General features: G+C 46.2%; 1 protein-coding gene across 3 annotated transcripts in view; it reads right to left on the bottom strand.

Annotated features, from left to right (window-relative positions):
• Nucleotides 1-23968, bottom strand: part of BRINP1 (BMP/retinoic acid inducible neural specific 1) — a 180901-nt gene that overhangs the window by 59317 nt on the left and 97616 nt on the right. For all 3 annotated transcript variants that reach the window (XM_040482123.1, XM_040482121.1, XM_040482122.1), the window contains exons 3-4: nt 10536-10726; nt 2840-3009 (exon numbers count right to left, since the gene is read on the bottom strand). In XM_040482123.1, the coding sequence (XP_040338057.1) occupies nt 2840-3009; nt 10536-10726 (361 nt within the window). The remainder of the gene's footprint in view (nt 1-2839; nt 3010-10535; nt 10727-23968) is intronic.

Raw genomic sequence — 23968 nt, forward strand, 5'->3', positions numbered from 1 at the left:
GTTAAAAAATGGGCATCGTATTACCCTAGATCTCTATAATCTGTGATGAGTACATACACACTATTAGGCAAGAACGATAAAATTATCCCTGTTTTCTAGAAGATGTTTTATAAACTTGAAGTAAGCATGACTTAGGATGAAAAGAGGCTTCTCATCCCTTTAGCCTTAACTTCCCATAATTTCACAAGATCATTTATGGGCGAGTTTTGAGGTTTGCATCCAGTAAAGACACAGCCTCACTTGTCAGGAATGGTGTGACCTGTGACACGGCCACGTGACTCTCCAAACGCCAGCCACGCCTTCCCCCAGCTGCAAAACCTTCCCTTTCCCAGCCTCAAGGTCCCATCTATAAAATGGTAGCAATACTTTTACCCACCTCAACAGGTAAAAGAGATCATATTTTTGAAGCCTTTAGCACTTAGGAAACTATATAAATGGAGGGTCTGTGAGTCATGTTTTTTAAACCATTTATTCTCTTTGTGTGTGTGTGTGTGTACAAAATAATAACACAGTTGTTATCAGTTGAGGCTCAAGACGACCAGTTCGTTCTGCTAAGGATGCCCTGGGCAAAAAAGCTACCAGCCGAACTTCCTCACCTGGGTCAGCTGCTAGTCTTAAACAAAGCTGGCGATTCTAGCCAGCTGGTCTTGAGGTAGCATGAGAAATGGCAAGCGAAGCAGCCAAGTCCCAGACTGAGTGTGGAAGACAGTGGTTCTATAAGAATGGCTCCTTGAGTGGCCTCTGGGCAATTTCTCTGAGAAATTCCTTGTAAGGAGGGAGGCTGCATTTCCAGGGTGCACAAAAGAAGATTATCTTTCGACAGAGCCTCCACATCTCAATTCCACATCCCATCCAGGGGGGGAGAGAACCATTCGGTGATAATGAAAACCAGGCTCTTGCTTCACTCTGACTCTGATGGCTTCATAAAGATCTGTCTTTCTGTGCCGAGCTCCCTAACGACATAATCCCCCCAATGGAGGCGATTCTTCTGGGATAAGCTGGCTCTTTGTTTGTCGATCTGATTTATTTCTCTCTTGCCTACCTCCCTCCTAGGAACACCCTCCCTCATTTTTCTGTTGGCTTGGTCAATTTCTAACTCCACTGCCCGAGTCTCCCTCAATGCCTTCCCCCTTACCCCCTCCCGCCTCCTGCTGCCCCCACCACCACCCACACACTTTTTCCCCAGAGATATTTTTGAAAATCTTAATATAAGGCTTGGTCTGTAGAAATTGGATCGAAGATTGAGATGTAGAATGCAGGTATAATCTGGTTTAAGAAAATGTGAGATGCAAAAAACCTGCACTGAAACCGTGAGAAAAACTAATCCTTTACATCAAAATTCACCCCCCATTCTCTTTATAAAGGCAATTCCTGAATTTATTGCATTTGAAATAGAATCTTTTTTTTTTTTTTAATTCCTGTGCTTTAAGGCACTGAATTGAAAGTCTAGATCCACTCTAGTCAATGTGGCTATTTAAATGAACACAAATTAGGGACGTCTGGGTGGCTCAGTCGGTTAAGCGTCCGACTTCGGCTCGGGTCATGATCTCGCGGTCTGTGAGTTCGAGCCCCGCATCGGGCTCTGGGCTGATGGCTCAGAGCCTGGAGCCTGTTTCAGATTCTGTGTCTCCCTCTCTCTCTCTGACCCTCCCCCGTTCATGCTCTGTCTCTTTCTGTCTCAAAAATAAATAAATGTTAAAATAAATAAATAAACAAATAAATAAATTCACACAAATTAAATGAAATAAACTTACAAACTTAGTTCCCTGGTAGCCACATTTCAAGGGCTCCATAACATATGTGACTAATGGCTACTGTCTTGACCATAGATATAGGGCACTTCTACGATCTTGGAAGGGTATATTGAATAGCACTGGTGCAGGGGAGTATGGGTCAGCACGTGACAGATGTCCTTTTTTTGTAAATAAAACTTTATTGGAACACAGCCACACCCATTTGTTTGCATACTGTCCATGGCTGATTTTTGTGTTACAGCTGCAGAGTTGGGTTGTAGTAACACTGACCATATGACATGCAAAGCTTGAAATTTTTATTACCCGGCCTTTACAGAAATAGCTGAGTCCTGGTCCAGAGATGAATTTTAGTCCTTGTTAGGGTATTCTAGCTGTATAACCCTAAACAAAAAAAGTCTTTAGCTCTTGGACGTCAGTTTCCCCATCTGTAAAATGGGGAGGGGTGAGTAAGGGAATGGAAACCACAAATGTTTAAATTACTGGGGCGCCTGGGTGGCTCAGTTGGTTAAGCGTCCAACTTTGGCTCAGGTCATGACCTTGCAGTTTGTGAGTTCAAGGTCGGTGTCGGACTCTGTACTGACAGCTCAGAGCCTGGAACCTGCTTCGGATTCTGTGTCTCCCCCTCTCTCCACCCCACCCATGCTTGTTCTCTCTCTCTTTCAAAAATGAATAAATATTTAAAAAAATGGAAAGAATTACTGATCAGGCATCTGTAAGCTGCCTCCTGCTAGCTCTATGACCCTGTGAAAATCATTTAACCACTGTAGCTTTCAGTTTTTTCACCTAGAAAGGGAGTCTAAAAATCATCCACACGGGAGAACTTTAAGAGCAAATGAAGAGGATTGTTGATTATTATGCCATGACCATAGCCAGAGCTGCCCCAGTAAATCCGTGCACGTGGTCACCCCAAAGACAGTGCTCCTGATCTTACGAGGCACTGGACTGCGTCAGTCAGGGGGGTCGGCAGGGGGCGCTGTTCGCTCTATGGCTGAAGCCAGAGACTCTATCTGCCCACCTGCTATCAGAGCACCCGCGTTGCAGTATGGCTGTCTAAGAACCTTCAGCCCAGCCGCCCTCAAGCCTACCTTGATTGCTCCAGTTGATATCTGGATCTCATGCAGCCTCCTCATGGTGCCATCACGGTCCACAAAGTAGGACGATGCCAGCTGGTGCAGAGCTTCAACACTTTGAGTGGCATTCCCTGACTTCCTGTCGAGGCGACTTTTGTCCATGTACATGGTCAAGGCCTCCTCCCCTGCATGGAAAAGGAAAGAGGTTCAGGGAGGGAGCTTATCAAGCTTTGGGGGTGGGAGGAAAGCCCCCCCCCAGGGGCCTGGATGCTGAAAAGAGCCTTGGACTTCCCACTAATTTTGCCCAAATTCCCTTCTGCCTCTGAAAATCAAGAGCATAGTGAAGGAGAAACAGTGCAGAGGTGGCTGGAAGCACCCAATTCTATCAGGACAAGGACCATGGAAAGACCCTCAGCTGTTAAGTCCAACCTCTACCAACCCACCACATACTTCTCACCGGTATCATCTCCTCTTCTCCTCGAGGCTCAGACTCTCCCTCTGTAAAATGATGGGCTTGCCCTGGATGGTCCTTTCCTCCTCCTCACCCAGGTCCTCTACTACTCACTCCCCTCTCTTTCTTTCCTCCTTCCCTTTCTCTCTTTCTCCTGCTGCTGCCCCTTCCTAGACAGATGGATACATGGACAGATGAACAGACGGATGGCCCAAGAGGTAGACAGACACAGAGAGAGATAAAACATTGTTTAAAGGCAGGGAAAACCGCACACCTAAAAGAGGGAAAAAAACAAACCGTCGGATCAGTGAAGTCAGACACCATCGATATTAACCAGCGCCCTATCCCTTGTACAGAAGCCCTGGGCTGGGCTTATAGTAGAGGGTAACCGGGTAATGCACCAGTGTTTTTTTAATTCCATCAATAAATATTCTCATTACCTCCGTAAGCCAGGCACTGTGTTTCTGTCAGTGGAATGGACAGGAGGTTACCTCCGGAGAGGAGGGAAGGCGGCAAGAATGTCAGGCACAGAGAGGGGAATTCGAGAGAAGGAAAGAGAGAGTGGGGGTGGAAAAACAGAGAGCGAGAAATGAATGCACAGACTCATGTATTTTATTCCATTACGTTTTCCATAGTAACACGTGCATAGATTACTAACAGCACTAACTTCGGGCGCCTTTTATCTTGGACGGTAAGACGTTTCATCAGAACTTCGGAAAAAAGCATCCAGAAACACCTGCTAAACCAATCTGACCATTAGATGTCTGGTTTCACCTCCTATGAACGGTGAACTTGGGGATGTTTCTTAACGTCTCTGTTCTCAGCTTACTCATTCACAAAATTAGGGGAGGACTGGCACCTACTCCATAGAGTGATTAAGAAGCATAAATTAGTGAATACTTGTAAGGTCCTTCCAGCAGGGTCTGGTTCGTGGTAGTAAGCAAAGTCGTGTAGAGTGGTCGTAAAAAGCAGTCTCCAGGGGCAAACCTTCCTGGACTGAACTACTTGCACGAGCAGTTACTTACCGTCCTTAGGCGTTAATTCCTCCGTGGGCAGAACTGGGGATAGGGTTATCGTGGGATTACATTAGCTAACTGCATAAAGTACCTGCACCCTGCCTGGCACACGGTGAGTACCATGGGAGTGTTGATGACCGTTACTTGATTACTGAAAAATATTTTTTTCTTTTTTTTTTCATACATTTTCATGCAATTGCATGAGAACAACAGTCTCAATGCTTTCTGAGGACAAAAGTCTGATATCTAAGATAACTGAAATTTCTTGAGGATGCTGATTGCTCTTTGAATTTAAGAGAAACAAACAGGGGCGCCTGGGTGGCTCAGTCGGTTAAGCGGCCGACGTCGGCTCAGGTCATGATCTCGCGGTCCGTGGGTTCGAGCCCCGCGTCGGGCTCTGTGCTGACCGCTCAGAGCCTGGAGCCCGTTTCAGATTCTGTGTCTCCCTCTCTCTGACCCTCCCCCATTCATGCTTTGTCTCTCTCTGTCTCAAAAATAAATAAACGTTAAAAAAAAAAAAAAAAGAAACAAAGTTGCTTTCAGGACAGTGATTATCCTAGGAAGGGCACACAGTACTGACCCACAGATTAATTCCTGTGCCTCAGATCCCTCCACGACTGCTTCTAGAACTGAGTTCCATTGCTGTCCACGGTTCTCCACATGCACCCTCCAGTCTGTTCACCGCTGTCTCCCTCTATGAGCACCCGTCAAACCATTCCCTCCGTCTCCATGATTTATTGCTGCCGACTTCCTCTCCTCAAATGCTTCTCTCTGCTTAGAATGCCATTGTGTCCCTCCCCTATGTGACCGTTGAAATCCTCTCCAGCTTTTGTCACTTTCTCTTACCCCTCCCTCCTGCAGGGGTGAGAGACCTGGAATACTCCTATACATTCCTCAGAACCCACTGGGGCATCACCTTTCTGGTGACCTTCTCCCACTACACCCTGACCCCAAGGGAGATGTCCTCACATCACCTTCCCTCTTTCACTCTCTATCATGTCCATTCAGTTTAGCTCAGCACGCATGCATTGAGCAGTTTGGTAGGCACTGGGGTGACAAAGAAATAAGACATTGTCCTCGTTCTAGAGTCACTGAGTGACTACAAGTATGCTGTCCAATACAAGAGCCACCAGACCAGGGTGGCTTTTGGGCCCTTGAAATGCGGCTAGTCCAAACTGAGATGCACCGTAGGTGTGAACTCCACGGTAGATTCCCAAAATCTTAAAGTGTAAGAAAACGATGCAAAATACATCATGAATTGCTTATCCCATTGATTACACGTGGAGATGACAATATTTGGGATATGCCACGTTAAATAAAATATATTGTTAACATGATTTCTCCCCTTTCTCTTTTTACTTTTAAAGAAGTGGTTGTGAGAAAAATCTAAAATGGCTTATGTGGCTCACACTTCTATTTCTAATTGGTCAGTGCTGGTGCAGGGAGACAGAGACATAAGGGGACCATTTCAATATACCAGACGGACAGCAAGGTAGAGGGATACAGACAGTGGAATGCAGCCTGGAAGAAGGGTGCCTGCCTCCCTGTTGGGAACGTGGAATGACCCTCTGGTCTCTCCAGCTGCCTCCTTGCCACTCTCTAGGGATGCCCTATCCTGCACAAATGCGCCTTGTTCTCTCATTGTTGGGACTTTTCTTTTCTGTTCTTTTTTTTTCCTCCTGCCTAACTTCTACTCATCCCTCAGATGTCACCTACGGCAACACCTCCTCTGGGAAGCCTTCCCCGAATCCCCCACTCTTTACTTAAACGAGATCAAGAACTCTAACCATGTGCTCCCTGTCTCTTTTGTTTCTCTTTTATTTTATTTTATTTTATTTTATTTTATTTTATTTATATCACCTAACACATTTCCTGGTGATCGCTTGCTTAATAGCCTATCTCCTTCGTTAGAAGAGAATCACTGTGAGGTCAGGGAGTCTGTAAGAGGCTGCCATCAATCATTTCACTGTCATTGTCCAACACAACGTGGACCAGTATTATGTGCTTAGCAAAGATCAGAGTGCTTGTGGCTGAATAAATATATATGGAAGGGATCGGATTCTACAGTATTTATTGTGCGATGTCTCTGCCTCAACTACTAGACTGAAATCTCCCCATGAGAAGACTCATCATTATCAAAATTAACCTCTGGGTTCCACAAGCCTAAACGTGAGTTCAGAGTAAGACACTCATGTTTGCACCTTCCCATGAAGGCTCGCGGGTTGTGCAGGAGGACATGATCTTCTGTCCTTTGGACTCCACAGCGACCTGGATAGATGTGACATAAAAATGACCTTATATACAATTAGACAATGAATTCGAGGACGGTGGGTGGTGGCCTGGTGGAACGAGGACTCTATGGATTCTTTTGTAATGTTCCCAACAAAGAACAGGTGTCCGGGTATCCTGGGAGGGGTAAGTGGATGGATGAATGGATGGGTGGATAGGTGATTGAATGGATTGATGAACAGATAGGCGGGCAGAGAGGTAAATGATTAAATACGTGAATATGCTGGAAGTTAGAGCACATTTACAGGAATAAATATTCCAAGCGCAGGCTCTCCAAGGAGCCCGCGCAAGAGAAGGTAGAACGGGCCCAGCTCCCTTTGGACTGAAAACTGGCAGAAGCAGGCCTTAGATCAAGAGGGGTTAATGGGCTTCTTGCTGCATTATTAAGACTTAATTTCTTGTTTATTAAGAGAATGCTCTGTTTAGAGTTGCTTTCCCATTTGGGCATTCCTGCAAATTGCCTCTTCACCCCACACAGGCCTTTCCTCTGTGTCTCTGGCCTCCAGGGGATCTGCCTCACTCTGTCTGTACCGCAGCTTTCGGAGGGGAGCACAGTGAGACTCAGCCGCGCAGTGGACGGGGAGGGGGCGGGAGCCGATCCTTTCACCTTTCGAGTATATGGGGGATACCATTCTTCACTGGGGGAGGAAGATGTCTGGATTTGGGACCCTCTGGGGCATCTCTCATCCCTTCCTGCTGAGTCCCTGTGACTTTACCCTCAGCCTTGCTCTCAGCCCAGGGAAGCTTTCCGAAAATGCAGGGTGGGGAATAACGAATATGCACACAAACATACACACGCATACAAAAACATAAGCCCTCCCGCATAAAAAGACATTCATGGAATCTGCACACATTCACAAACGTGTGCAACCTCACACACACATATGCGTACATTGCACCTATAGGCGTCGAGCCCAGTGCGTCTGCAAGTGTGCACCACACATGCATGGCCGTCTGCGTGTAGATGAACTTGCATCCAAGTCTAGGTGGGGATTTGTGCGTATCTGTCGATGGGGAGGCATGCACCCTCATTCACGCCAATTTAATCACACGTATCACTCAGGCTCCCAGGGGTTTCCTCTGGTCCAAAACATGATCTTCAGAGGGGCTATGGGAAAATGCTATCCTACCCCTGTATCCCCATGGGTCATCCAGACCAATTTTCCCCCTTACCACCTTCCATGAGGAAATCACTCACACCAAGTACTTTATGAGATGAATCAAGTTCACCAACAACCTGAGGAGCCCATGGAAGTGCCGTGTGTCAGCCCTCCCACTGGCTGCACTTCCTCTTTCTCACTGCCTTTCCTTTCCCCTTCTTTCTCCCTCAGGAGCCAAATAAATGCATTTACTTGTCCTACATGTGACAGTTTAAGAATCATCTTTTGTTGTCTGAGTATGCCCTTAGGAGCTCACCTGACACCTCCAACAGCTTATCAGAAGGTTTCTTCTAAATGAACACGGTGTTCTTAGGAAAAATTACAGAGAATAACATTTTCTGCACCTTCTTGTATTTAGGCAGGAAAACTGATATCCAGACAGGAAAGCGAATTTCTCAATGTCTCCTATTCACCTGGTGAGTGGTAGGAATGGGCTCGAATCCCAAATCCCCCAGCTCCTTAGCCCCACTACATTACAATAATTATAGTGAGAATAATGAAACAACACCGACAATAGCAACAACCTGTTTGTCCAAACACCGTGCTCAGCACTATTAACGCACCATTTTATCTCATTGTCACAACGCGCACGAAGAAAACAGTCTAAGTTGTTTCTCTTTCTAAGAGAGGAAACCGAGGCTTGGAGCAGGTGACGCCAAACTGGCGTGGAACCAAGGCACGCAAACTCCAGAAGCTGCCCCTCCATTCACTACAACTTACCCCTTCCCTTTCTCTCCCCTTGCACGGGGAGGCTCTCAAGAAACAATTTTCCACGATCGAGTAAACGAAGTGATGATGTTACCAGGGATCTCATGCAGTATCTGGCACACTGTGTTCAACCGACAGTAAATCTTTTCCCCTTCCCGCTCCCTGCTCCTCCGCGGTGAGGACCGAGGGCACGGTTAGGGCCCGCTGTCCAACGCTAGAACTCAATCCAAAGCTTTGCATATTTTAAAATGTTGTGCTGGTAAAAACAGAAGAGGGACAAGGCTCCGTGAATAATTCACGACTCCGCCTTGGAGAAATTAAAAATATATTTCACAGCAAAAGAAACGTCTTTGTTATTGGGGATTTCCAGGGACTCGGACAGAACACAGCTTCTAATTAAAGAACAGAATAGGTTGAAATATATATATTTATTCAAGTAAAATGGGAGGTGGAGAAAGTCAAGGAAAAGGGGTGTAGCTTAATGAAACATTCAGTGTAGAAGTGATTTCGCTCTCACTTCACAATAAAATACAATTTATACTACATGATTTAACATTCAAAGTCCTACTTAGTATTTGAGTAGCATCAACGGATCCATGCTGGTTGGTAGGTTTTGGAGTGGGTGGATTGGGGAGGTGAATGAGTTGGTTAAAGAGGGGGTCTGGATTGGACTCAACTGATGTTGAGTCAATATATATATATATATATATATATATGTGTGTATACACACACACACACACACACACACACACATGCAGGCTTTGTGGACAGAAAGCCCAAAGTTAAAAACGTAGGGTAAACTGTGAACTGTGTTTTGTTTTGTTTTTAGTTTAAATAAACAGAAAACACAAACAAATGAACAAACAAAAAACCCTTAGCGTGTCACTTACTAGCCACACCCCTTCTGCCTCTTAGCTTCCTTATGTAGAAAATGGAGCTCATTGGACTTAGCTTGCAGATTTGGGGGACTAATGGCGATGTACGATGCCTACTATGGGCAGATAATACACAATGGCTCCTCTCACTGTAAGGATGAATGAAGTTGCCCAACCTCCCCTCACACCCCCGTGATCACCAAGTTCCTAATCTGGGCTTCCTCACAATGCATACTGTGCGCTCGGCCTAGAAATCACCTGCCACCTCCCCTGTGCCTCGCCAGCTCCTGCCAGCTACATGGCTCCTTCTCCCATGGAGTCTGTCCCCGCCACTTCAGCTCCTGGTGCTCCCCCTTCCTCCGAAGGAGAAGATCGAATGTTCTAATTATACCTCAGTCCACCCACCCCGCCTCCATCAACACACCATTCACGTTTAGCGGGCAAGGGTCACATCTAAAGGCAACCTCTCAGCTCCCTGAGCAGGAGGCATGGCGTTCCCCCACCAAAGAGGCTTTCTCAAAATTTAGTGACCCTCGTCATTATGGCAGAAAACTGATGTGCGAGGAGATTTAGCTCATAATATAAAATGATGCAAGTGGGCAAGAACCATAAGCATCAAAATACACTAGTCTCTACCTATCCCCCTCTTTAAAAAAATGTATTTCCTCTGTTCTCTCCTCCTCTCTTAAGGGTTGGACTTGATGGGGATGGAGAGGTAAGGCAAAGCCGCGTGAAGCAATTGGTCAGCTTTCCTATTAACCTCCTCCAAGCCCATAAAACGTACAAATAATACCCTATTTGTAAAAGGATAACCTCAAGTTATCAGTCCCTAAAGCAGACTTACATAAACAAAGGCAACTCTCTGAACAACACCTGAAGCTTAATTATTTCCCCAGATTAGACCACGTTCCAAAGGAACGAATGCCACAGTCAGATTAAGCATCCCTGAAGAATAGAGCTGATTCCAAGGTGAAGCCACAAAAGTTAGTATTTCTACAAAAGTTAGTAAACTCAAGTCTGACTGTCCCGGGGAATGGAACCCAGGGTTCTGAAATGATCAGAGCAACCAAGTCAATGTGGCTTATATGCTTTTGAGTGACGTACAGCGGCAGAGATGTTAGCGTGGCTTGGATCCCAGGGCATCCCAACCTCCCCTCCAATCCAGACCCCCAAGGCACGAACAAGGCCATGGCCCAGGGGCTGCCAACCTACCTCCCAAGGTGGCAGAGATGAGGAGGTGGGTGCCGTACTTTTTGATGATGGTATCGATGAACTGCTGAGTGGTGGGTCTTCTGCCAAGCAGGCGGATGCTTCTTTGAAACTCTGGCATGAGGGGCACTGGATGACGGACCAGGTCTCTCCTCTCGATGGCTGTGTTCCTCACCTTCCAACGGGCAAACTCCCTGGGCAAGAGAGACGAGCAAGAAGCCTCAATTTACCGCCTCTGCCCCCCAAGGCCAAGTCTACCCAACCATCCCATCCACGCGTCTCTCCTTGGGTGAGAGAGGGACGGCAATTATTTTTAATGTTTGTCAAATCATACTTAGATCGGGAGCCCTCGATTCTCTTCAGCCAACAAATATTTACTGAGCACTGTTCTCACCACCAGAATACTGTAGTAGGCCAGACAGACAAGGCCGCGTTCTCATGTTGCTTACAGAGCATCAGGACACAAGAATCATTGTTGCCTAGCTGCTTCTCCAACTTTCTTGCTAGACTGTGGACCACGCCACAGAGATGGAACTTTCTTAGGTACATGGTGCCTGTTGCATGGTAGGATTCCTAAGAATGCCGGCCATCTGAATAAACAAATGAGTCGATGGAGGGAAGGCAGGGAGGAAGAGCGGGAGGAAAAGAAGGCTCTTTAACAAGGGGCAAGATCTAGAGCACAAGGCAACTTGAGACCTGCTCTAAGATGGTTCCAGAATCCAATAATCAGCCCAGATTTCAGTTTGATTCACGCTTTTCACATGCACTCAGGGAGCAGGAACTGTGTGCAAGAAACAAAGCTGTATTTCGAAGACCATGTGGGAGAATTTCCACTCTTCCCTTCACTAATGATGAGGAGATCAACACTGAAGAGGCTTCTACCCGGGAGTCTTGCTCAGGATCTCACTCTGCCTCTTGCAGACTACGTGGTGTCATCTTGGACCAAGTGTCATCTTGGACCACCTCTCTGTACTTGCACTTTCTTATCTATAAAATCCAATTAACATTATCTACTTCTTATTGCTGGCGTACAGATTACACGAAACACCGGGTGTGAAAAATACCTTTGGAAACTGCCAGGTACTAATCCAACGTGGAAGACAGTTTTAGAACTGTATTTTCTCACAAATCCCCAGATATGAAAATCGTTAAAGGTTCACGGACGGGGAACAAGAAGCATGCAAACGGAATACAAGTAGAACGTTGAAGGGCCTTGGTTCAGGTTGGTTTTGCTTCAATAATGATCTCTGTTCCTCCCAAAGATGAAGCTCCTTCTGGAACCACCAGGTCTTCCTGAATTACAAGCTCCTAGACCCTTGAGAAAAACAGACCAGCCAAGAGGATGGTAAGGTCAGCCTGGATAAATGATGGGGACCAGAGTTTAATGAAAAGGTCTCTCTTTCCTGCCACAAGATGGGAGAGATGAATGAAGGAAGGGGTACGAAGCAAGGAGAAGCCGAACGGGGGCGGGGGGGATCACCCCAGAATACCCCCTTGTAATTCAGCGGTGGAGTCTGACCCCTGAAGCAGAGGAATGTGGGTCTGAAAAAAAATGCTTTCAAGTTGGAATACATTTCCAAACTTCAGAGCTTAGGGTTCACGCCTGCTTATAGAATCTCTGCTCACAATTCGTGACACCGTTCAAATTCTAAATAAAGTCAGCTCAAAGTACTTATTAAGTTAATCAGCTGCACTCAGTGAACCCTCGCAGGGCACCTACTAAGTGAAAAGTATGATGTCTCCAGGAGGGGGATCGACACACCACAGTCCCATGTCCTTAAGAAGCTCAGGGTCAGGCAGGGAAGATGAGAACTTTCCAGTTTGTTGTAAGTCAAGAACTACAGGACACAGAAGAGGACAGATTTCTCAGGTCTCTAGGGAAGCTTCAGAGAGGAGGTCACATCTGAAGCACAGTTTCAAAGTCCACATGGGCTTAGATAGGCGGAAATGTGGTTAAGAGCAACTGTCCCGGGGCACCTGGGTGGCTCAGTCGGTTGGGCGTCCGACTTCAGCTCAGGTCATGATCTCGCGGTCTGTGAGTTCGAGCCCCGCGTCGGGCTCTGTGCTGACAGCTCGGAGCCTGGAGCCTGCTTCCGATTCTGTGCCTCCCTCTCTCTCTGCCCCTCCCCCGCTCATGCTCTGTCTCTCTCTGTCTCAAAAATAAATAAAAACATTTAAAAAATTTTAATAAAGAACAACTGCCCCCATGGAAGGAAGGGCAGGAGCAGAGTGGGGGGTGTTTGGGAGCCAGCGGAGGAGGATTTCATAGGTGTGGTGGGTAGCTTGTGACGTGACTCCCATGCCCCCCACGCTGTGGTGTTCACACCCCACTGTACTCAATCCCTTTCCCTCGAGTGTGGGCAGGAAGGGACCCAGCCACGTGTTTCTAATGAATGTGGAAGTGATGGAACGTTACTTCCAGGAGTAGTTCACAAAAGATTTCGACTTCTGTTTTGCCTGCCCTGTGTGTGTGTGTCCATCTCTCTCCGCCATGGTGTGAGATCCAAACGGTCAGGAGCCCAGCGAAGCCTCTGGCCAGCAGCTTCTGAGGGACAGGGGCCTCGGAGGGACCTGGATCCTAACAGCAACCACACAGGTGAACCTGGAAGCAGACCTTCCCCAGCTGAGCCTCAAGCCCACTAAGCACAGGTGGGAGGCAGCAAAGGCATCCAGCCAAGCCACGCCCAGGTGCCCCGCCCACAGAAACTGACGTAATAAATACTGTTGTATTCAATCACTAAGTTATGGAGGGAATGTGCTACTCAGCAAGAGATGACCAACAAAAGGCGACTGAGGATCATCAGATATTTCTAAGGAAAAGAGTCGTTCTTCATGAGGGTTCCCCTGAAATGTATCAAATTATATATACACATGTAATTATGAAGTTATATATATGCATAGAAACATAGTCCTACTTCAGTAAACAAATATCTATGTACCTACACAAATATGTACATATATAATCACTTTGATTTATAATAACTTATGACCATAGACTACTGATTTTTTTCTCATGTGGATATGGCTACATTCCTCAAAGCTAACTTGTCTTGACATACAGAGAGGTTGACTAATGTATCAAAAGCCACACAGCTAGTTAGTGGTAGGGCTGGGAGTGGCAAATTGGTATCCCGATTCTTAGAGCAGTCTTTTAATATAGATACTGAGAAGTAAAATGTGAAAACCATAGAACTAGTATTGATACGCAGGAATAATGCCAACCCCACCATCAACTTACAAGCCCATGACTCAATTCCTTCTCTCCCTTCCTCCCTTCCTTCCTTTCTCCCTCCTTTCCAACCTTCCTTCCTTCCTTCCCTCCTTCTTCCTTCCCTCTCTCCCTCCCTCCCTTTCTTCCTTCCTCCCTCCCTTTCTTCCTCCCTTCCCTTTTTCCCACGGCCTCTACATCTTTCTGATGCCCACCAGCTACCCACCCAGGGCCTGCCATCTTGGTTGCTTCCTTGAAAAAATTAGGGAAGAAGCTAATGCTGAGTACCTAGCTCCTTCCTCACAGGGTGGACACAAGGCCTAAGTGGGGGGAGGCATGTGACCCGGTAGGACACAGCCAGGAATGTGGGAAGAGGTCAACAGCTGGGGTATGATTACGAGGCACTGCCTCTGTGCTAGGCACGGCCTGTTTAGCGTCACAGGGTTCCTGACCCTAAGGAATTCTTCCATCTTAGTGGACAAAAGTGCCTGTTTACGAAAGCTACGTAACTATGCTGTGCTATTGGCAACAGTAACTTTAGTCAGAGAAAGGGTCCCTGACCCAACCTGTACAAAGGGCTGGGGCCGGAGTGGGGGCGGTCAACGAATTCTCCTGTACAAGCCCAGTCTATTTTTTTTCAATTTTTTAATGTTTATTTATTTTTGAAGGAGAGAGAGACAGAGCATGAGAGGGTGAAGGGCAGAGAGAGAGGGAGACACAGAAACTGAAGCAGGCTCCAGGCTCTGAGCTGTCAGCACAGAGCCCAACGCAGGGTTTGAACCCACAAACCGCAAGATCATGACCTGAGCCAAAGTCGGACGCTCAACCGACTGAGTCACCCAGACGCCCCCAAGCTCAGTCTTGATGAGAACATACGACCAAAGATAGAGAAAGGGTGTTTCCAGAAGAATGAACTCCACCTGTGAAAATGGAGGACGAGGCGGTTGGTGAGGGAGGGGTGTGTGTGAGAGAGAGATATAAATGGTAGGAGGTAAAGACAGAGAGGATGTCAGTGACCACACGATGAAGGGCCTTGTGGGCCAAACCACGTTACTAGATTCCAGTCTATAAACTCTGTTCTGATTGGCCCACAATCAAGGCTAGAAACATTCAGAGAATGAATTCATGCGACTCTGTGGCCATCGCAGAAATGTTGGCGCAAAGACCATACGGGTTACAGGATTCTAAAATTTTACACCTTTGCCCATAGCAGACTGAAGTGAAAGAGCTCCATAGCACTTGGACCCATTCAGAAGTAGATTTAAATAGCATTAGAGCTGAAACAGTTGATTTCTGTTTTCAAAGTTTGGGCACTTACTGTGTTTTCCAGATCTGAGGGTATTGCAATAAACAAATTAGCTGATATCAAGGAGCTTAAGCTCTAGTGAGAGCGCACTGATCATAAAGAGCCAAATCTAACAAGTCAGAGAGGGAGAAGGGCTGTGAAGACAAATAAAGCAGAGAAAGGCAGTCGGGATCCCCGGGGGTAGGGTGGGAATGTGGTTTTATATAGATAGCCTTCTTGATGTGATAACAGGAAAAGAGAGCCCTGAAGGAAATGAAGAAGAGAACATGGGGCCACCTGGTGGAAGAATGTCCAGGAAGAAGGGATAGCAGGTACAAAGGTCCTGAGGTAGAAAGGTTTGCCAGGTTTAGGGGTCATGAAGGAGGCAGGCCTACATGAGCAGATAAGTATAGGAGAGGAGATAAAAGGAAGGGCGAGAAGAGAAAAGTAACATTAAAATGTAGGGCAGAGTAGGCATTGATCTTAAAAGGCTATGTTGGATTTGGTAAAGATGTCTTATTTTTAAATCCCAAGTAACGTGTAGAGTCAAAAGAAGGTTTTCAGCAATGACACAATCTGATTTAGGTTCTAAAACAGGAGCCAGAGAGTAAATAGTTTAGGCTCTGCAGCCATAAGTTATCTGTCACAGCTACTTAGCTCTGTCCTTGAAGTGTGATCAACCATAGACAATACATAAACAAGTGAGTATGAGCATGTTCCAATAAAACTTTATTCATAAAAGTAGGTGTTGGGCTGGATTTGGCTCACAGGACCCCTGTTCTTTTTTTTTTTATGTTTATTTATTTTGAGAGAAAGAATGCGGGAGGGGCAGAGAGAAAGAGAGGGAGAGAGAATCCCAGGCAGGCTCCACACTGCCAGGGCAGAGTCCAATGCGAGGCTCAAGTTCACGAACCGTGAGATCGTGACCTGAGCCGAAACCAAAAGTCAGACTAGCTTAACCAACTGAGCCACCCAGGCACCCTGAGCCCTGTTCTGAGAGCATCACTATGACTCCTTTCATAGAAGTCGTCAAATCCAACTCCCACAATTCATGGAAAGGAAAACTAAATTTCAGAGACATTAAGCTTTTTGCCCCAAAATCACAGAGCAAATGATTGGCAGGGCTGAAATTAGACCCTAGGGCTCATGGCTCCAAACGCAGTGCCCTTTCCACTGCAACAAACCACCTTTAAAAAAGAGAGACGGAAAGAGGTTGAAAATAAAGGAAAGTGAGAAAGTCTTGCTTGTCTTGTTGTCTAACTGCTCTGCTGGCCCAGGAACAATTTCATGTAAGTTCTCAGCGCACTGAGCACAACATAAAGTACATCTTTCCTTCTGAGCCCACAGAGCAAGCAAATTCCCTTCGGAGCAGAAGGCAGACCTCACAATGGTACAGGATCCGTGCAATACGCTTATGCCCAATTAAGCATCTCAGCAGGGCAGGCAAACCAATTAGACTGAGATTAAAAAAAGACCCTGGATGGAAAGCATGGGGTGGCTGTGGTGAGGCCCATCCCACCGGGGGGGGCGGGAGGCGGGACAGGGGGCGGGGCTGCGGGTGACATCAGAGGCAGGGGATGGATGAAGAAGACCAAGGCCAGGGTGGCACATTTAAGATGAGGCTGGAGAGAAAACCATAAGGCCAAAGCTCTCTGCTTACAGCTAAGCATTGCCTTTCTGGGACTCCTCCCTCCGCCTCCTTTCTACAGTCCCTGCTCCCCTGTGGGCGCGAGCACGCACACGCACACACACACACACACACACACATCCTCAATGACACACGGAGGAGAAAAGGCTGTGAGACTGGCAGGGGACTGGCTCTGTGCCCTTGGGAAGGTGTTGACTCTCCTGGGAGATAAGCTGATTGGATTAGATGATCCTCAGCTCTGCGTCTCTCAGCCTGGGCGCTGGAGGTGGAAATCCTGAACGAAAACCCGGCTCTGCCACCAATTAGCTGTGAAACTGTGGAGGAGTTTACTCACCCTCTCTGAAGTGTGGATGTCATCAGGGGGAGCCTATCTACCACGGAGGGGTGGGTTCAGTGTCACATTAAATCATGAAACACAGCACTTAGAACGAGCCCTTGATAAACTGTTAAAGTTACTGTCGATATTGTCACTATGGTTCCGGTCCTGGGAGAGGCTCCAATGGGAAGCTGGGTGACAGTGGGTGGATCATGAGGCGGGAGAGGAGCTGAAACAATCATGCTCTTTTTCAAGTTACCTGTGGGTAGAACTTCTGGGATAGATGGGATCTGATCCTTGTGAAGTCTATTAGAAAGAGTGAGTCTAGGGGCACCTGGGTGGCACCGATCATGATCTCATGGCTTGTGGGTTCGAGCCCTGCATCAGGCTCTGTGCTGACAGCTCAGAGCCCGGATCCCGCTTCACATTCTGTCTCTCTCTCTCTCTCTCTCTCTCTGCCCCTCTCCCACTTGCATTCTGTCTCTCTCAAAGATAAATAAACAGAAAAGAAAAGAGAAGAAAAGAAAAGAAAAGAAAAAAGAAAAGAGTGAGTCTGAATTTAAGAAAGAGACCAGCAACTTATAAACGGCTGGGAAGCAGGGGCACCTGGGTGGCTCAGTTGGTTGAGCGTCCGACTTGGGCTCAGGACATGATCTCACAGTTCGTGGGTTCAAGCCCCACGTCAGGCTCTCTGCTGACAGCTCAGAGCCTGGAGCCTGTTTCCGATTCTGTGTCTCCCTCTCTCCCTGCTCCTCCCCTGCTCATGCTCTGTCTGTCTGTCCCTCTCTCTCTCTCAAAAATAAACATTAAAAAAAAATAAATAAACGGCTGTGAAGCAGGCAAGCAATTTCCTGATATGTGTGATGAAGACAGAGACCACCCATCTCCCCAAGTCACACTGAGAGATCAACGAAATGATGGTCGACTGCAACAGGGTCTGGACAGCTGTAAACTGCTCTTGGTATTTTTCTATTATGATTATTTACAGAGGCTCACTCATAATGACGTTTCAATTGCATAACATTCTCCTGTTTGTTCACCCATGTATAAAATGGGGGGGGGGGGTCACAATTCCGACTTCTCGGGGTTGTGAGGAGAGCACCATCTACTGGTGGTGGCCAGTAGATAAGTGTTGGATACATGTGAGTTTCTCCCAGTGTTTTCTAGGGAATCGAGGCTACTAATGGCTTTTGAAGAGTGAAGGCTTGCTTTACTCTTCTTTACAGAGTATGCTTTGCAGCCTTTATTTTTTTACTTGAATCTGATTCCATAGCAGAAATAGCTGGAGGTGGTTTTCAAAAACACATACCATGTAAATTTAAAAATACAGAAAAATGGGAAAATAAAGGGAAGAAAATATTTCATTTTAAAGCTTCGTTAAAATTAGCACGCAAACTTCATTCTGTAATGTCCTGAACGCTTGATAGAAGTGGACTACAGATGTCTCTGAGCTTCCCTGCAGCCAAAGGAAAAAGGGAATCACAGCCCAAGGAGCCATACAGTCAAGAAGACAACAGGGCAGTTGTTCACAGTTGTGGGAGAAACACACATCGGCCACATGTCCCAAAGGCTACAAGAAGACACAGACATCTCCGATGGTTTCTCATAAAGAGATGCACGTGGTCGATGCTGGTCGGTGATATACCAATGCTTGACTGGCTCAAGACAGCCACGTGCATATTCCAGAAGCATCATCCACTACAGCAATTCCCTGTAGTCAACCATACTACAGTCTAAATACGTAACTCTCTAGTGCTCTGACTTAATCCAGGGTTAGATACCTTTTAGAATACTTTATAGACACGGTCTCGCCAATAAATGTTTGTTGATGGCATAACTGATTACGGTGTTCATCTCCGGGTGGCCAATCCCATTGGTTGCATTAACTAATCATTTGGAAGTGGAATAAAAACGAACCTCTGAGTGTGTGGGGGATGGGTGGGAGGATCTGGGACCCCTGCTTGCAGCAAATTGTCCCCAGAGATGAGCAAGGAGACTTGCAGAGGAGGAGAGTGAGGCGAAGTCACTGAACCAGAGAGAGAGAGAGAGATCACATTTCTCTTGCCTGCTGTTCCCAATCTCTCCCCGCATGATCCCTAGCTACCTCGGGGAAAGGTGAAACCAAGGGCATACGTGAAATGGAAATGATGCATCTTAACAACCAGGGCATCCGAGACAAATCCCCTGTTGTCTCTATGCCCCTCAACGTAAGTGAGAGGGCAGTTGAGGAATCGGGGCATCCAAGTGGATCTCTGGGGCAATTTGGTGCCAGAGGGTGAGGGAGGTAGAACAGGGAAAAAATATAAAAGCTCTCTGAAAACACGACTGTGAACAGTTTCATTTTAATTATAAGTAAAGACACTGACTTAACTGTGGAGAATAAAATAATCCTTGCTTACGATGTGTATATAATCCTTTCTGTTTTCCAACGTGTGTTCACTTAAGGAATGGCATTTATATTTGTATACCAACCCAGCAGCAGTTGTAAAGGCTCAGATGGGAATAAAGTTCAGAGAAACCAGGAGAAGCATCTTAGAATGGAGCTACAGGCTTCTCATTGAATAGAAATTTGAGAAGGAAAGACAGAAACACAACAGGCATACTGGAATGGCCCAACTTTTGTATAAACAGACCATTTCCTGAAAAGCAAGTGGGGTTTTTCATGAAGCCCTGTGACTGAGGGCAGGGGGCGCAGTAGGGATTATGGGAATCCACTGTGGGCAGAAGCCGCTTAGAATGCACTTGCTTTATGTACTCCAAGTGGCTTATTTATTTCCTGAGATGCCCTCAATCTCCTGAGCCTCAATCTCCTGGCAATCTCTGTGCCAAAACATCCCAAACTCAGGGCAGAAAGGCTTTGGGAGCCGCCAGCCAAGGACGTTCCTGTCATTTCACAACTGAGGCAACTCAGGACAAGAGAGAAAGGACTTGCCCAAAGACATTGGTGGCAGGCGGCACTCGAATCTGGGTCCCTGATCTCAGATTCAGCGTCCTCTGTCCTGATCCACTGCCCCAGCCCATCACCTCCAATGTGTGGGGTCTATAGGGCACTCGGTCCTCTACAAAGCTCTGTCATCACACACATTATCCTTCCAACAACCTGAAGGAGGGAGAGTATTGCCATCACCATCACAAGGAGGGGAAACTGAGGCCCAGGCCAGTGATGGCCATGTGGCAAACCCGTGCTGGAGTGGAGACAGAAAGTCCAAAGGCATGATTCTCTGCCTGGGTCCTCTTGGCCTCTCCCTGCCTTCCCCTCCTCTGCACACTCCGGCATGACAACGCCGGCGAAGGACAGGTGCACGTGCTCCCAAACCACCGTGCCAATGCTCTGCAGAAGGTCTCAGGGAAAAGCAAATGGCTCGTTCCCCTGAGCACCAGAAAATGGGCCACGAAACAGGTCCTTTGTGAAGATGTCACGGCACCCCGTAAGGACACAGTGTCAGAAAGTCAGAAAGCACTGGCCGTGAACGAGCATAAAGCCATTCATCAGCTGGGTGATTCTTTGCAGATTCCTCAGCCTCTCTGAGCTTCTCTTGGTGCAGTAGAAATTCTAGTACTTACCTTGTAGGGTTGCTGGAAGGATTAAGCATAATGAATGCAATTAATCTGGCAGTAGTAGCTACTCAATAAATGTTAGCTATTTATCCTTTGGCGAGGCATTCTAAAAGGGGAGTTTGTCGCATAACACATAACTTTTAATGGATATTTTAAATGATCTTAATATGCTCATGGGCTCCAGGGATTATACAAACTGCATATAAATAAAATATTTAAAATTCTGTTTACTCAATTTGTCTCTCTGCTTATTTCCTAAGCATCTATTGTGAAAGCATGACTCATAACTAAATATAGATTAATAAAAGTTTGGAGCAGCAATTATTTTCCAATTATCATAAATCCCATTAAACATTGCAATTATATGAATTTTCTCTTTCAGTCCACAAAATTTGAGAGCTCCAAGGGACCACGATAACGTCTTCGTATGGCCCTCAATCTTTAGACGGAAACACGGAGAGTCTGAGAGGGAAGATAATTTTCCCAGGGACACACAGCCGTCGGTACCAGACCTGGATTTAAACCCAGGTTTTGCACAGCCAGACCTCTGCTCATTTCTTTCCGCCTTTGGTGCATATTTTTATGAGAAAAAAAAAAATGAACAACTTCCCCAGCAAGTAATATTGCATTTAATTGCCAACTGCTTCCTCGTTAAAATATTTGGGTATTGGCGAGCAAGATGTCATCTCAGAGCCTTCCCCAAAGGCCTTCTCCTGTTTCCCTATATAATAGAAAGCTTCTCTGTCCTTATTTTAAACTAGTTAAGAAATAGCTTTTCCTTCAATTCATTCAACGCACATTCACTGAATTGCGGGTTCTATGTCAAGAATTAGGGATTTAGAACCATCCTTTATTCAACATAGATGAGCCAAAGTCCTCAAAACCAGATTTAACTCAGAGGTCAGTAAACTATGGCCCACAGACCAAATGTGTCTTACTGCCTGTTTTGTAAATAAATTTTTATTGCAACACCATGGCATTCATTTATTTATGAACTGTCTATGGCTGCTTTTGGACAACGTGACAGAGTTTACTAGTTGCAACAGAGACCACAGGGCCCACGAAGTCTAAAATATTTACTATCTGGCCTTCACAGGAAAATTTTGCTGACCCTGATTTAACCCATTGACTTGGCCAGTCAAATAATGCATGTTTAAGGAAATAATTAGGGAGGCCAGATCAAAGATTTATAGATTGAGCTACTCCAACAGATAGGTCAGTAAATTCTGTGTGTGTGTGTGTGTGTGTGTGTGTGTGTGTATGTTTGCGTGCACATGCATGTGTGTGTGTGTTTGACAACAAGATTCCCTTACCCTAAAAATGTTTTTAAACTACTGGGCCAAAAAAATTAGAAAACAAGGATGTTTTCTCACACAGCCTGTCTGCAGCACCTTTAAACCTAAATAACAAAGTCATTACTTAAATACAGATTGGAAAGAGCTTATTTTTTTTAAATGCCCACATCACACCTGAGTTAAGAAAATAAACATGTTTTTTCAAGTGGAATTTCCTATTTGATGACTAAACAAGTTAATTAACTTAATATACGCAATGATGGGGGGAAAAAAAAAAACACATCATCTGGGAGGGTCTAAGGCATTCCCAGAGGTACCTGATTGCCCAAACAGTCCAAGAAGAAGAAAGACTCCACCAATTTCCCTAGTTGTTGGAACCCGATGAGTTGTAAGGCCATGAAAACACAGCTCTGAGGGCTATAACCCGATTGACGAGGAAGGACCGACAGCATGATAAAGCCCCACTCAATACAGCAAGCTCCTGGCTGACAGAACTAATCAGAAGACAACAGGACGCCCTGAGAATTAAGGAGGTCCCTGTCCAAAGCTTTCAAAGCAGAATCTGAATAACTGATTGAACAGAGATGCTTTTTAGGAGGGATTCAGAACTCACGAGGTGGTTGGAAAATGTTGTTGCTGTATTTACTGACTAGGCGACCCAAGGAGTTTCAAGAAGGCAAAAGTGTGTTCGGAACATGAGGAACTGTCTTCTGGATGCCCAGCTAAACTGGAAATGTTTCAGCCAGGAGCCAGTAATGTTGTAATCACTGACAGGTGTGTTAGTGTCACATAAGCACCAGGGTGACAGGTGACAGATACGGAAGAGGTTACCTACTTAGTTGTTTGTTTTTTTTGCTTTGAGTTAGTTGGATGGTACTCCAAAACACATTGAGAGATGCAAAGCCCCTGGTCTATCTCACAGGTACCCCTCCATTCAAGATTTGAATTCTACTTTCTCCCCTGAAGCACATAAAAAATGGCTCCTCTTCATCACATGACATTTTGGTTCTTTTTTGGTGTCCCCATGAGCAACTAGCGAATGTTACTTTTCTTGGGTATGAAGATGTTTCAATGGCCACCTCCTACGAAAGCCACGGCCCAGAGACCATTCTTTTTGTAAGCTCACGTGGAGCCTTCCAAAAGAAGTCTCACCCCCTCTCTCTCATATGCAGACTCTGATCTACCAACATCCCTACATGCAGCCATGAATATACCGCTGTTCCAACACCGACACGCTTGATTCTTCAGATCCATATGCCTGAGCCAAAATAATATTGGCCACCTAATACGAGCCAGGTGCTTTGTATTAATACTCACAAACCACCCTATGAGATAGTTATGACCATCTTCATTTTATCTTTTAATATATTTTGTAATGTTTTTTTTTTCTTTTAATCTATTTTTGAGAGAGTGAGACAGAGCTGGGGAGGGGCAGAGAGAGAGGGAGACACAGAATCCAAAGCAGGTGCCAGGCTCTGAGCTGTCAGCACGGAGTCCGACGCGGGGTTCGAACTCTCGAACCGTGAGATCATTACCTGAGCCGAAGTCAGACGCTTAACTGACTGAGCCACCTCAGTGGCCCTCTGCTGTTGCCTTTTTAACAAACTCCTGGGTGACCCTTGCAGAGTAAAATAGAGGACCCCAGGGCTGAAGGACCGCTGCAGTCTCCTTTCCTACCTTCTCTACCTTATACTACCTTTACTCCTTTGGACTGCCATCTCTTCCATTGTCTTCTGGTAAACTGCTTTTCAATGTACTGGGCCTCAGCCATAAGGTCACTTCTACAGCAATCTTTCTCTGATTCCCCCAGCCAGCTCTGGTCCCCCGGATCACAGAACACAGCTGGCAGTGACGTGCTTGTGTGGTGACTTTACCATCATCCCTTCTCCTAGACAGTAACCTCCACGGGGCAGAAAGTGTATCTCTTTTTGTCCCGCTCTTGTACATTCCTGGAACTTACAAAGTGCCCAATAAATAATTCTTAAATAAATCAAGGCAGAATGAATGAGTTTGTGAATGGATCTCTCCTTTCCAGCACCGAGAAACTCGTGTTTTTAGGCACCCCCCACGATCAGAACGTTTCACTGCCAATACTTCCCTCCTGGAGTCTGGCAAGTTGCCTGAGG

The sequence above is a fragment of the Herpailurus yagouaroundi genome, unplaced genomic scaffold (genome assembly GCF_014898765.1).
Source record: "Herpailurus yagouaroundi ecotype Mexico unplaced genomic scaffold, PumYag 160, whole genome shotgun sequence".
NCBI lineage: Eukaryota > Metazoa > Chordata > Mammalia > Carnivora > Felidae > Herpailurus > Herpailurus yagouaroundi.